The sequence below is a fragment of the Acartia tonsa genome, chromosome 11 (genome assembly GCF_053477335.1).
Source record: "Acartia tonsa isolate MP-2025a chromosome 11, ASM5347733v1, whole genome shotgun sequence".
NCBI classification, from domain to species: Eukaryota; Metazoa; Arthropoda; class Copepoda; order Calanoida; family Acartiidae; genus Acartia; species Acartia tonsa.
Window position 1 is genome coordinate 3949910 of NC_137270.1, and position 15975 is coordinate 3965884.

At 35.2% G+C, this 15975-nt stretch overlaps 1 protein-coding gene across 1 annotated transcript; it reads right to left on the minus strand.

Annotated features, from left to right (window-relative positions):
- Positions 1–1376: 1376 nt before the first annotated feature.
- Positions 1377–15313, minus strand: LOC145332435 (xanthine dehydrogenase/oxidase-like). The gene is made up of 5 exons (XM_080177430.1): positions 15172–15313; positions 8427–8503; positions 6612–6774; positions 5908–5985; positions 1377–5018 (listed from the first exon to the last, which is right to left on the minus strand). Exons 1-5 carry the CDS (start codon positions 15212–15214, stop codon positions 1633–1635), a joined length of 3747 nt encoding a protein of 1248 aa, XP_080033556.1. The 5' UTR covers positions 15215–15313; the 3' UTR covers positions 1377–1632.
- Between the last annotated feature and the right edge of the window lie 662 nt (positions 15314–15975).

Genomic DNA, 15975 nt, shown 5'->3' on the forward strand with positions numbered 1-15975 from the left:
AAAACAATTCTTATGACTTATGCAGTTAAGTGCATTTCAACACAGGTACGCCCCTATTATCTAGGGGCTCTTTATTTAGAGGGGCAGAGAGGGGCCGGAACAATAGCTTAAAACCATCCCAAGACTTGAATCTGAAAATAAAATAGCTTAAAACCATCACAGTACGTAGGTGAAAATTACCTAAAATAAATGATCCAATCGATACAGTAGAGATCTTAAGCTTCAGACAAGTGACCCTTACTACTTTAAATAATAAGAGATATGTTGGCTTCATGCAGGCTTCGTCCCTACCTTAACTTTTAGTTTTAAAAAAACAGCAAAAAATAAGATTACAAATTAATGCCTTTTGGGGGGAAAATATAATTACTGTTTTTTAGGGACAGCGGAAAGTCATAAAAATACGTCTATCAATCTTTTTGGTGGATGCCTTTCATACTTCTCCTCGCATCTAATCCAGAGTTGGGAATCTTTTTTGTCTGCTAGCTAGTGTATTGCTTTTGTAACGATTTAACTGTGTTAATAATTCTCACGCTATTGACTGATATTCGCAGACCCAATTGAAAGTCGACAGGGGGTTCACGCGGTGAGGACATACAGTGATTTAAAATCTTCTCCCTCTATAGTGTTACTTTAATGTTCAAAGGTTGCGTGAATTATGCCAAACATGAATTCAAGAATCAACATCTCTATTAGACTATAAAAGTTTTAAAGATTTTTAATCAATATAATAGATTTGAAATCTGCATAAAATTTTAAGGATTTTTTATAAAATTAGTTTTTTATATAATTCTTTATTTAAAGGCGCAAATACAAATTAAGTTAAATAATTTTGAGATCTGTGATTGGTGGATTGAAAACTATCTGCGCTCTGATTGGAGAAGCTTAAGTGACGTACATCATTCAACCAATTAGAGCGTAGGTAGTTTCCAATCCAGCTATCCTATTGGTCAAAATTTATTAACTTAAATCGTATTTGCGCCTTTAAATAAAGAATTATATAAAAAACGAATTTTATAAAAAATCCTTAAAATTTTATGCAGATTTCAAATCTATTATATTGATTAAAAATCTTTAAAACTTTTATAGTCTAATCTCTATTAAAGGCATTCAAGTACATATATTACCCTAGATATTCATTCAGCTTTGAAATATGGATTACTAGGATGATTTGGTATAATATTAAAAAGGAAAATTCTCTATGATCAAGCCTTAAATGTAAATATGTCCATAGTAAGCATGTAAATATATGTAATTTTGGGATTTTGTACGGAAATTTTGTTCAAAATAGTTAATAATGTTGATATTAAATGCGTTGTTACTCTACATTTGTTTATTTTTGTATGTCTGTCCGTCTGGTTTTTTGGACAATAGGTTGATGAGGATTAGTAAATATATTTTCAACAATTTATACATATTACATGATATACATTTAACATATACATATGTAAATATAATAATGAGAATTTCTCAAGTTTTTATTCATAAACAATTAAACATCAAATATAAAAATAGCAAAAAATAACAATCGAAATTACTATCATATAATATAAGATTTTTTTATTTTGTTTTTTAGATTATCCAAAGTTTAGAAATACAATATGTGGAATACAATAAAATTTTAATTTCAACCAGTTAGCACTGTTCAAGAGCGGTCAGAACATTGATGGGAGTGGCTGGGGTCAAAAGATTCACAGTTCCACTCTTGCCCTTGGCTTTCTTAGCTGCCACCAGTGCGTCCTTGATAGCAAAGAATACAGTCTGGCCAGAGAAGAATGGAGGCTCTCCAATACCCTTGGAGGAGTACAGCACACCATCCACCTCCTTGTTGCCTCGCAGCAGGGTTACATCAAATTCTGGGGGACAGTCAGCAATGCTGGGGATGGCATACTCGTCCAGACCACGTGTTACAAGCTTGCCCTGACTGTCAAATACTGTGTCCTCCATGGTGAGATAACCATAGCCCTGGATAAATGCTGCCTCAATCTGGGCACAGTCAATAGCTTTGTTCAGAGACTCGCCAATGTCGTAGACAATATTTGCTTTGAGAAGGGAATGCTGACCAGTCAAAAGATCAACCTCTACCATAGCAAATGATGCACCGCAAGTGTAATACCACCATCTTCTGCCCTTTCCAGTACTGGGATCAAAAGTGTACCTGTCCGCAGGCAGCTGGAAGTATCCGGTTGTGGATAGATTTGTACCTGTGACAAACGCCATACCAATCAACATTTCCCAGGGAGCCTCAGGTTGAGCTTTCTTGTACGGTGCCAGTTTTTCCATCATTTGAACACAAGCATCATTGACAGCATTACCTGCCAGATCAGCACCTGTACTGCCACCTGTAGGAATTGGGTTGGGCAACACACGATTCTGGTTGCCATCAACCTTGATCCTTGACACATCAATGCCCAGGACATGGGCAGCAATTTGGGCACACTTTGTGTGCAGGCCTTGACCCATCTCAATACCGTTCACATGGAGAAGTACAGATCCATCCATGTAAATGTTAAGGAGAGCAGCACCTTTGCCAAACATAAAAGGGAATCCAATACCATACTTGTTGGGGATGAGAGCAATACCCCTCTTCTTGACAGTATTCTTGTTGTTGAAATCTTCAACCTCTTGCTTCACCTTGCAGTAATCAATTTGCTGGAGAACCTCTTCTAAGCAAAGGTCCATGGTAACATCACTCGGTTCCATGGTATGCTCATAATGGGAAACATAACCTTCCTTTTGGAGATTGTTCTTTCTGAACTCCATCTGATCATATCCTAGCTCAGCACAAGCATCAAAGATCATGTTTTCAGTGATAGTAACAGCAGGAGGAGCTCCATATGCCCTGAAAGCTGTATTACTTGGAGTGTTGGTCTTGTATGCCTCTCCAGATACTTTGAAATTGGGGAAGTCATATCCACTGTCCATGTGGGCAAGTGCTGTTGATGTAATATCAGCAGAAGCATCAGAATTCCAGCCAGCATTCTTCTGAACATCAACAACGGCAGCCTGGATCTTCCCATCAGTGATACCAAGCTTGTAGGTTGATCCAAACTCACCTCTCTGTCCCATAATACGGATGTCTTCGTCTCTTGTCATCTTGCTTCTGACAGGTTTGCCCAACTTTTTGGCAGCTACTGCAACAGCTGCAACATAGGGAATGAGTCTGCCAAGCTTGCCACCGTAGCTGCAACCAATTCTTCGAGTGTGGCACATAACCTTGTGGAAAGAAAGTCCAAGAACCTGAGCAACGGAATGTTGGGCCATAAATTGTCCTGGTGATGGAAGGTAAACTTCAATTTCATCATGTTCACCAGTTGGCACAACCAAAGCAGATGCACTTTCACAATAGAAATGCTCTTGGCGAGTTGTCTTGATAGTTCCAGTTATGACATGCTGACAAGTTCGAAGAGCAGCTTCAGCATCTCCTTTCTCAAAACATTTAACTTGTCCTTCACCTGTCATAATTATTTGTGCAGCAACACCTTCCTCCAAGGTGACAATGGGTTTCAATTCTTCACACTCAACCTTGACAAGGGCAGCTGCCATGCGAGCAACATGCTCATTAACTGCAACAACACCACCAATCAGTTGACCCTCATGTTCAATAAGCTTCTCAACAAAAACAATTTCATCCTCATGGTCCTTGATTTTAAATTGATTGCCTCCCTGTCTGACATCCTTGAATGAAACAAAATCAACAACACCATCAACTTTCAGGGCAGCCTCGGCATCAATGCTAATAAGGTTTCCATGAGCAATAGTGCTGGTGACAGGAGCAAAGAATAGCTCATTTGCATACGCAGGAAGATCTTCAGTAAAGATAGCTTGTCCTGTAGTACACTGATAGCCTTGAAGAGTAGGAATAGGTCTGCCAAGTGGTGTGGGTGTCTCAATCTTTTCTGAAACATGCTCCCTATATTGGGTAGATTCAGCAAACCTCCTGGTGCCAATTCTTGCTTTGATACAATCCAATTTAGCATCCTCATTAAGACCAGCCATGCCTGAAATGTTATGACAAAGTTTGGCAATAAGACCAGCTTGAAGTTTGTCAGTTGTTAGCTCCTTGAGTTTATCAGCCAGACCAGCATTGTCAAGCTCAGATCCTTTGACAAGTCCTGAGGCTGTATGAAGCACCTTAACTTTGCCTGAGTTCCCAGCACAGAGTTCCATAGAGTCAATAACCTTTCCATCACATTGCAACAAAACAGAAGCAAAGTTGAGGTTGGTACCATTAGCTTGACGGTCACCGACAGTCTCATGCAGGAAGACTTGACCATTCTTCACATTGGGAATGCTTACACACTTGATGGAGGAGTATCTAATATCACCTTCTCCAAGAACTTTCTTAAGAGGAACAGTGACATCAGATCCAAACACCTTTTTAAGCTTGCATTGTGCACTCTCTTGGATGCTGACAGTGGCATCTAGAGCAGCCATGATTGATTTGACCTCATTGCAGTCAGTAAGAGCATCACCAATAGCTCTTGCATTTCTGTACTGAAGAGTTTTGACTCCTCCAAGAGCCCTGCAAACCTCAGTCATAACCAGAGCATTTGTTTTATCAGTGTTCTGTTGAAGCTTCTTGATCAAAGCAGTAATGGTTGTATTAGCAGGGAAGTCAATGCTACCCTTCATCTGCTTCTTAGAGTTTTCAGCTCTTGAAAGATCAAACACATAGGTGCAGTCAATGAGTTCTGTAGTAGTAGGAATACCATACACCAGAATTCCATTTGGTTCCCTCATTTGCATTGGCTTCAACCATGAGAAGGATGGCAGGATGGACCACTTGCAGCTGGGGGACACAAAGGTAACAGGTTCAAGGACATCCTGTTTTAAATCAGGCAGACCAGCTTCAAATTTCTCCCTCTCATCGGAGGGCCTCTCAGTGTACTGCTTGAATGCCTGGAAGATGGCTCTGTAACCGTTGCACCTGCTCAGGTTGCCGATCAAGCTGACCTCGATATCTTTCATGGTGGGCTGAGGGTTGTTCAGCAGCAAGCCCAGCATGGAAACAACAAAACCTACAAAAGTACAAGTCAGTAAGGTTTTAAGGTAAACAAGGATGACAACATCCATAAAAGCGAAGCACTGAAACGGTAGGACAAACGGACATTAACACTTGTATAGTGTCTGAATTGAAAAATAAGAAGAGTCGAAGCAATATTGTAAGTATATTTGTTGAAAAACTGCTTGATACATGATAATGTTTATGGACATACTTACATCTTTAGGACTTGATTATAGAGTTGCTTCGCTTATAATATTGTTTTTTTGTTGTCCCAGGAATCAATATACCAAAAATCAAATCAAACGGATAATTATATCACTTAAAAATTCGTTGTTAAAAAAGTAGAAAAATCGACATGTTTAAAATGGACGTACGGACATTCTGGTAATGATTAAAGAGTTACTACGCTTTCTAAATCGTTCCCAACCACTACAGGAATCATCATGCAAAGTTTAAAATCGATAGGACAATTCTAACATGCCTAAATTAACGAATAAAAGCTATCTATCTCGGACGGACGGACGTACGGACGGACGGACCGACCCTAATTATAGAAAAGCTTCGCTTTTAAAAATGAAAGAGGATATTCAATGCATCAAATCAATGTACCCATAATTGTGATAAACAAAATTACCCAAGTATGCAGGAATTATATTATTGGTGGAAAAGTTGAAAACTAGCTCTGTATTACAAGAAGTAGGTAAGGACAACAAAAAAAATAGCTTAACACCATCCCGGGATGTATGTGAAGCTTCCCTGAGTGGAGGACTCAATAAGTTCTTTGGTTATTAAAATTTTAAGCTGCATATTGAAACCTTACTGCTTTATTTAAGATGATAAAATCCGCCTTTACTTTTACTTTCCCAAAAATAAAAAGCTTTGACGTCCTTGTCTCATCATACCTGGCGAATCATAACCGCATTGAACAGCATGAGTATCAACCATAAGCTTCTGAATAGGATGCATGTTATCAGTGTTGCCTAAAAATAACAACATTAGTTCTAATGAAAACTGTTGCCTGTCTGAAATAACCAATATGCACAAAATTTCATATAGATAGACAGACACACATATATCCGACTATACTTCGCCACTAGCCTTATAATTATAACAACAGAAAGATTGTCATTCTATTCTATAACTTATAATGCTTCGCATTTTTATTTAAATCATTATAGGGACCAAAAACAAGTGCATCCCATTACCTTTCACAGTCAGAACATTTAGACAAAGCTCGTGCAGTCAAAGGTTGGTTGTTAGTTGGGATTTTACCATAAGAAGTTGTACCTTCTTTATTATAAACCTAACCTAAGGGGAATTAATCAGATAAACTAATTAATGGCATATTTACCACAAGAAGAGAGGGGACAATGGACAGTTTATTACACTAGTCCCCAAAGCTTTATAATAACGTTCTCTTATTTGTTGGATTAACAACTTAGGGGACCTTTACTGAATTATGATTGGTTGGTTTATTAAGTTAAGTGTCCAAACGTTTCAACCACTAACTTTAATCTCTATAAGTGATAATTTTGTGAGTCATCATTGGTGATGTTCATCAATTTATCGGCCATTGTCTTATCCCTTTAGATCACTGCATATTTACCTATCCCCTCAACAGTGGTAACATTTCTGTAGTGACAGGATGCCAGGGGCGTGGTACAGGAGGACACAGTCCTGTGGGAGTACACCTGCCCCTCCCTGTCCCACTCAGTCAGGATCACTGTGCACGCACCAGAACAACCATACTCGCAGCTTCGTTTTGTTCCCTACAACATAAAAATTATTTTCAAGACTACTATTTAAGATTAGGGATCTGAAGTGATAAGATAATGTCTGAAAAATTTATTTTTATCCCCTATGTTAATACACAAAATTATACCTTATGTAGATTACAATTAGTGGTTGAAATGTTTGGACACCTAACTTAATAAACCTACCAATCCAAATTCACGAAAAGTCCCCAAAGTTGTTAAGCTAACAAATAAGAAAATTTATTATAAAACTTTAGAGACTAGTGAAATTAACAGCCCATTGGCCTCTCTCTCTCTCTCTGTCTCTGATTTAAGATAGATTGCTGTTCTTTATTATTTGCCGATGATCATCCAGTATACAACTTGCTTACTCCGTCAATCTGTCTTTCTGTTGTGCTACAAAGAATTTATATATTTGTATGCAAAGGTTTTGTGATTTTCTGTATTTATCATTATCTTTTTTTTTCATTTCCTACCCCTCTTTTATGACCACTAAACATATGCTCTATAACTCAATTTGTCGGTTCAGCCATGATTTTGTTTGTGCTTCGCTACTAATGGATGCTGTCATCATTTTACAAACTCTGGTCAAAGGGAAAGGCGAAGTTTTGGGAAAGCGATTTATACATTATACATTCAAAATTTAATTTTTTTCTCATTTTGATTTTTTTTGGAAGTTTGAAGCTTTTTTAGCTAGTAGTAAATATTAAGATAGAATGAGGGTTATAAGTACAAAATCGGAAACTAAGATTCAGCTGACCAATAAACAATACAACTGAAGTACCAACAAACCTAAGCACTTCACAGACTCAGCTTAAAGACAAACATAATAACTATATAACTCCAAATTTACACAATAATTTAATATCAACTGAATAGTCAACAACAACAAAAAAGTTATTTTATGTTTATATTTATACATGTATATGGGAGGGGGAAGATACCCTCCACAAGAATAGTTATTAACCATCCTGGGATCTCTAGGAAGACAAAAAAGACATCCTGTTTTTTTTAAATATAATGAAAATAAAAGATAAATCTGTCATTTTAAAGGCATTTTTTTTTTTTTTTTTTATTGTTTCAGTTTTTTTTTTAAAATTAATTTATCACATATCATCATGTTTTGCCCATTAGACGCTATAATTACTTCATATGTGAATGATTTACTTCACTGACAGCTAAATCAATGATTAGTACCAAAAGTACTTTGGGGTACCAGCAAAATTATAGTCCAAGGCCCCCTCCCTCCCTGATTATAAGTGCACTCAAAAAAAAACAAGGTTTCTACTAATTGGAACGTGAAAAATTTCATATTTAGTTCAATCATTGTAGAAAAGTAATAGATTGTCTGTCTGTTTATTTGCCTGTATGCGTGGTTGTACCGAAAGATATCATTAATCGCTGGACCGTTATGACTCCTTTAATAGTGAAGTTTTTTATCTTCATCAACAATTAATCAACACCTCTGAAGCTTTTTATAGTGCCTATAAGAAATGGCGTCATACAGGCCTATTTTTGGTCAATTAAAATTTATACTAGCCTGCCATTGGTAATTTACTCTGTATATTGGCTTATCATTGGTCATTTGTATTGCATGCCGTCAATTTTAAAGGCACTATAAAGATCTTTAACACTCTTAGACAAGCATGAAAATATTGAAAACATACCTTTAGTGCGGCCACATTTCTGATAAAATCCACCAAAGGATAGGTTGGCCCACATCCCTCTGTTCCAACCTTCTTCCCTATATACAAAGTAGGGTTGGGCCGGATATTGAAACTATCCGGCCGGATATCCGGACACACCGGATATCCGGATACTGGATATTGAAACTATCAGGCCGGATATCCGGCCACACCGGATATCCGGCCAAACCCTAATACAAAGATTAAAAGTTAATGGTTTTTCGAAGGTTACAAGGTTTCAAGATTTTTGAGTAAGTTTATTTTATTCTGCTACATTTCCCAAGGAAATTAATTACATTTGAAATTGCTGAAAATTTGGATATTTTAGTGGTATAATTTTGTAACTTAAGGGAAGTGGGTAATAAGGGGGGAAAAGTAGGAAGTGAGATTTTGGAAAATTTTCTTGTCTCTGAATTTTATAAAAATACTTTTTTCCAATTCCAATGCTAACCTTTTATGTATAGACGTCCAAGGGGGGGGGGGGGATAAAGTGGGGATTACCCCCCCCCCAAACGAATTTGGGGGTGCTAAAAAATTTTTCATTTTACCCCCCCTATTTAAAATTTACCCCCCCCCCAAAAAAAAAAAAAAGCTTGGACGCCTCTGCTTCAATGATGCAATTCTTAGTGACATAATTACCCTTTTTTATATTGGGTTGTTTAGAAAAAAAATCTAGGAAGAAATATCTAAAGAAAGAAAAAAAAACAGCCAATGCATGCAACAATAACAGCAAAACGTGTCAAATGGCGGCTTAGAAATATAACATTATAGCCAAAAAAACATAGCTATTTTGTTATTAATAAAGTATTTATTTCTAATTGAAAATAACATAATACTTTAACTTCCAAAGGTGTAACTTCTAGTTCTTTAAGACTTTGATAGGTATAATTAATTAATAAAAATCAGATTTATACTGAAATTTATTTAGAATTTTAAATGAGTTAAATATTAAACGCGTTGCTACACTTTATTTGTTAATATTTGTTTGTCTAACCGTCTGATATGTTGAGATTTGAGTTTCTGGATTTTGCCATCCATGTTAACTTATCGTGTAAACTGACACAATTCAATCTTTCCCGATTTTGTATTAATTTTGCGGAACATGATTCCAGTTACGTAATATTTTTCTTTTCCGAAAAAGGGAAGGGGGAAGAAAAAAAGAGATGGGAGAAAAGGGGGTTTTCCCCATCTCTTTTGAAGAGATTTTCTTCCCCCCTTTCCTTTTTCGGGAAAGAAACATATGACGTAACTTGAATCATGTTCCGCAAAATTAATACAAAATCGGGAAAGATTGTAATGTGTCGTGTAAACTCTCTTCTTGTGTAACAAAGACGACAACATCCATGACAGCGAAGCTCTGAAATGGTAGGACGAACGATCTTTAACACTTGTAGAGTGTCAGAACTGAATAAGCCGAATATAAATAACATAGAGGTCGAAACAAAAATCAATTGCTAAATTACAGGATACTGTTTAAGGACATACTTACATTTTTAGGACTTGATTAAAGATGTTTCGCTTACAACATTGTTATAAGAATCAGTTTTGAATTATAGAAAAGCCTCGCCTTCAAAAGCCTTAGTAACAAGGCAATGGGGTCAATAGATAGTAATTTAAGACATATGTAGACTTATAAGGGAGAAGGGATGGTTCATCTCAAAGATAAAGAAAACTGTTTTACCCCATTCAAATAAAAAGTTTTTTTTTTAAATATACATATTTTGGCTATTCAGCTTAAAGTGCCTTGTTATTTTACAGAAATACATCTCTCTCCCTATATGTTTAAGATATATTAAAAATAGGGGGGGGGGGGAGTTTTTCCTTTGTTTCTTTACTATTTTTGGTCAGATTAGGATAGGTTGTATTGAGTAAATGGTAGCCCATTGTAATGGTTAAGCATAGTGGAAAAAATTGTCCCCCTCTTCCCCAATTAATTTCAATTTATTTTAAAAATAATGGGGGTAATAAGAGTCGACAAGTAATTGAACAGAAAGCACCCATTATTTTCTTAGTTGAAAATAATTAAATCATGTATTTTTTGGGATGAACCATCCCTAGTCCATGAGAATGTTTTTAAGTTGCGGTGCAAAATGTCTAACTAAATAAATGTTTAAACAAATTGCTAAAATGGATATAAAAATATACTAGATATTATGACAGGGGAAAAAATGTCGTCAATTTAGGTTGGTCTTATGGAACTTTTTTATTGGTCAGTTCGTTCATCCAGTAGGAGGGAAGGAAATCGGGGTTATCGTTATTTTAGCCCACTGCAAACATTTATTAGCAAATATGAAAATCTGATGTAACATCCAAGTAATAATATATCCATTATAGCTCAGTAGGTCCAAAACTTATATCCCATCCTTCCTTACTTTTCTACTAAATTAAAAATGAGGGGAGGTAGTTTTCTCCTCTTTCCACCCCGCAAAGGGCCCTAATCCTACGGGGCTAAATATAACCAAATGTAACCTAACCTGACCCTCTATCCTCTCACCTCCCCAATTATATTCAATTTATTTTTTTTAAATGAGAGGGGTTACCAGGGTACTTTGAGTGAAAGTACTTATTGTACTCTGAAAAAACATTAATTATCAATAGTTTTTATCATTGTACTCTATGATAAAAATAAATCTATTTGTAACTTATTATTGTAAAGTATTGTTATGTAAGATTTAACTATAGTTTTGTTTTTATTTTAGCAGCAACGCCTTTTAGAAGCTTCTAATGGAACAAAAACAGTAGATCTTCCATTTAAAATTAGTTTTTCCTAAGAAATAATATATCTTGAGAGGATTACTTTTTTATTGGAGTGATTTCTCGTGTGGGTGTGTAGGTAATCTCCCCCAAAATTACTATAAAAAAAACTCTGGGATGTATAGGAAGCAGTTATCGAGATTTATTTAGACAGAAAGACCTAATAGGCAAGGATCAGGAAACTAAAGGGATAAGACAATGGCCGATAAATTAACGTACACAACCCCAATGATGATACACAAAATTACCCCTTATGTAGATTACAATAAGTGGTTGAAACGTTTGGACACTCATTTTAATGAACCAACCAATCAAAATTCAATGAAAGTCCCCAAAGTTGTAACTCAAAAGAATAAAAAACGTTATTATACAATATACATAAAACTTTAGGTACTAGTATTTTAAGCAGCTCAATGTCCCCTTTCTCCCAGGGCAAGGATAGAACAAACAGAGTGTTGACATCTTTGCTATCTATAGATGTATTGGCATAGATGGTCAATCAGACAAAATAATCCATCCAACTTAAAAGATTTTGGTTTATATTAAGTTTTATATGATTGCAGAAAAGTGGATGCGCCCCTAGCAGCATCTAGGGCAGAAAAATAGCCTAAAACCATCAAAATACTGAGATCTAAAATTAAAAAAAAACTAGCCTGCCCCATCCCGGGACCTACAAGAAGCTTTCATAAAATGGATAACTCAATCGGATTAGTCGAAATCTTAAGCTATAGACAAAACTTACTACTTTATATTGAAGGATATATAATTGAATCGCAAAATTTTCCCAATGCAAAGATTTATCCTAAGAAATTCAACTATTCAAAGACTAATTTTTATTTAAATTATTCAAAAAAACTGCTATTTTGTAACTAAATGTGTACACTTTCTAATCAATAATATGACCAAATTGTACCTACACTGTTTCCTTATTGGTACACAGAATTGATTCCAGTTACGTCATATTTTTCTTTCCCGAAAAAGGGAAGGGGGGAGAAAAAAAGAGATGGGAGAAAAGGGGGTTTTCCCCATCTCTTTTGAAGATATGTTCTTCCCCCCTTCCCTTTTTCGGGAAAGAAAAATATGACGTAACTGGAATCATGTTCCAACAAAATTAATACAAAAGTGGGAAAGATTGGGTTGCGTCATAGCTCGGCTTTCAAACTAAAAAAAACAAGGACGACAACATTCATAAAAGCAAAGCTTCGCAAATCAGACGGTCAAATAAACAAATTTAGGCTAACGATGTATTTAATGTTTAATAAAAATTAAGCAAAAATATATCCAAAATTTCAGGTATATAAAGGGATAAAACCGATAAATTGATGTACTTCCACAATGATAATACACTAATTACCCTGTATTTAGATTACACTCAGTGGTTGAAACGTTTGGACAATTGAACCAAACAATAAAAATGCAATAAAAGTCTTCAAGTTTGTGAAGCTAGCGAATAAGAAAACGTTATTGTAAGACTATGAGGACTAATGTAATAAACAGCCCAATGTCCCCTCCCTCCCTGTAAAAAATTAGAGGAAACCTAATATGGACATACTTACAATTTAAGACTTGATAACAGAGAGGTTTTGCTTAAACCAATGTGCCTAATCGTCCTAGAAATCAATGTTCTAAAAATCAAGTTTTTAATGAATCTTAAAATTATCTGGTAATGAGTATAAAGCTACAACACTTTTTAAATTGGATTGAAGAAATTAATAAAGCTAAGTTTGAAATCAACAGAACAATTCTAACAAGTCTATAGGAATTATGGGCGGACAGACTAACCCTTTGAAGAATACCTACAAACTGATAATCTAGAAATAAAAGAATGGGAGAAAACTAACAGATTCACACACACACAACCACACACTAGCACACACACATACACACACACAATTTATCTTCCTATTTTCTATTCTTGGATTTCCTTGCTTTGCTCAATAAGTTAAGCCAAAGAAGCGGTAAAATAGCATAATTATATCAGTGATCTAAAGGGATAAGACAATGGCGGGTAAATTGATATGCATCCCAAATGATAATACACAAATTTACCCCTTTTGTAGATTACACTTAGTGGTTAGAATATTTGGACACTCAACTAAATGAACCAACCAACCAAAATCCAATAAAAGTACCCAAAGTTGTTGAGCCAACGAATTAAATAGCGTTCTTGTAAAACTTTGGAAACTAGTGTAATAAACAGCCCAATGTCCCCTTTCTCCATCTATAATACAAAGTAGAACGATGTCTGTCTGTCTCTTTGTTTGTCTGTTTGTTTGTAGCGAAGGATCTCGCTAACCGCTGAATCAATCGGGTTATCCTTAACAGGGTAGCTTCTCATAGTTCCCAGGAAGGTTTATAAATATTTTCTTGGGGGGTGGGACACCCCCAACCCCCCCCAAAAAAGAAAAAAAAATACCATCCCCCCCAAAAAAAAGAAATTTAAAAAACCGAAAAATTGGTTTGATAAAACCTCTTGGGGAAAGCCCCTAGAGGCTAGGGGCGAAGCCGCTAGTACAACAAAAAGTATAAAATGAAATCACGCAATACAGTCACGAATTTATTTAAACTCAATATTTTCTATATTTGTCTAACCAGTACAAAAAGATTCTCTTAAAAAACAAAAATTTACAACCAAAAATATATAGTCAATAAATCAGCTTTGTTGTCATAGGAATCATTATTCCAAAAAATCAGATAGGATAGGTATATGATAAAAAGATCAGCATGTTTTAAATGGACTTTCTATTAACAAATTATATAGTGTTGCTAAGCTTCCTAAATTGTACCTAATTGTTTAAGGAATGCTAAGTTTTAAATCGATAGGACAATTTTACGATGTGTATATATATTAAAAGATCTATCTATTAAGGTCAGACGGACGGACGGACCAAGCCTAATTATAGTAAAGCATCGCTTTTTATAACTTGGTTCATGAGAAAGTTATTAAAAGAGGTGGTCAAATTGACAAATTACTTTTAAATGTCTTCCTGTCCTAGATAGATAGATTGAATATAAATTGAATGATAAATAGATAGATAGTTAGCTAGATAGATAGATAGGCCTTAACTCAGTATTTAATAAAACAATCACATAATTTATTATTATTAAAAAAATATAATAAATATAATCACTGTTTTAATTTTACAAATTTTTTTACAAATGCTTTTGCCATATTTCAAACTTAAATTTTTTACTAAACTAAATTAATTGTTCTTTTTAGGTTTTTTTTAAAATTATTCAACAAACTGAAGAATCTCAACTAAATCAAATTTTACACCTTTTGGCAAAATATATAACTAATCTTTCAAAATTCGTTTAACCCTTTTATGACAGGTATACCTATTTTTTTTATCAAATTGTGATTAATTAAATCCGTATAATAAAGTAATAGGATGTTAATTTGTCTATCTTTCCTTCTTTTTTTGTGTACTGAAGGCTCTTCTTAACAGGGTAGCTTCTCATAGGTCCCTGTAAGGTATATAACTATTTTGGGGGAGGGTACCAATGTCCAACACCCTCCCAAGAGATTTTTTACCTATAGAGCAACAAAGCAAGATATTGTAATGACTTGAAAGAAACATAAATAGGTATCGTATTATTTAGAAAAAAAAACATTTAAAGTGCCACTAGAGGCCTCTAGGGGCGTAGCCGCTAGTATAATTATATTGTACTTTTAGATCAAGACCATTAAACCTTTCTTTTCCCAAAACACTTTAATTTTAAAGCAATTATAACATCAGTAGTTTTTTTTTGAGAAAGTTCAATGAAATACATCAATCCCAGGATGAGCCCCTAGCATTAATGGTACTCTATTCGATGGGGGAAGGAGGGGGCAGAAAAATAGCCTAAAACCATCCCCGTAACTACATAAATCTTCCCTGAATTGGAGAACTCAATCGGTTCAGTTGTTTGCAAGGTCTTAACGGACAAACAAACTAAAAAAAATGACTTTTTATGATTTAAAAAATATTACCATTAATAAAGATGACAATCTGTGCGGGGTTAGTCAACGCCATTCTCCTCTAAATTCCACAACTCTCTATATCAATAAATAAGAAATATATTTGTAAGGTGTTAATACTAGCACGATACTTAACTAACTGCAGGGATCTCATCATAGTTGCCAGATTTTTTTTAGATCAATGTGTACAAAAAAAAAGTGTACATTGAGCCTTTGAAGTGTACATTTGTGGGGGAAAGGAAGGAAAAATGGAAGGGGGAAAGCTATAATATCGATTCTTACCAATAAATCTGCTGTGATTTCATAGAAGGATTTTAAAAAATATTTGGATCTATGTGTTAGTCTAACTGAGATACTAAGTATAGTAATATTTGTGTGTACTGTAGTGTGTACTGTAGTATTGTATAGTAGTGGCATGTTATTGTATACTCATATAGAGAAAACATTGCAAGGTGTCCATTCCAAACTGCGAATTTTTGGAAGGTAAACAAATTGACCTCTTAGGGGCTAGATGACGCTTCGAGTACAAGTTCTTTCCGCGCCACCTTGAACATACTCAGCGTGTGAATTGCAATGTAACGCACTTAATCGCCCAAGGTATTAAGTAAAGTAACACCCAATAGACAACTATCTCTTTAATTGCATGACCTTTGTCTGGAAGTCCTAACTGTGCATGGTAATAAGTTGCGCCTGTTTTAGGTCAAGGCATTCCCCGTATTTAAACTATTAATATCGCTATATTCTCGTTTTATATATTGGATGGTGGAATCAGCAAATGCTATGCACCGTTCATGTTTAAGTTTCGTTGCGGATTTT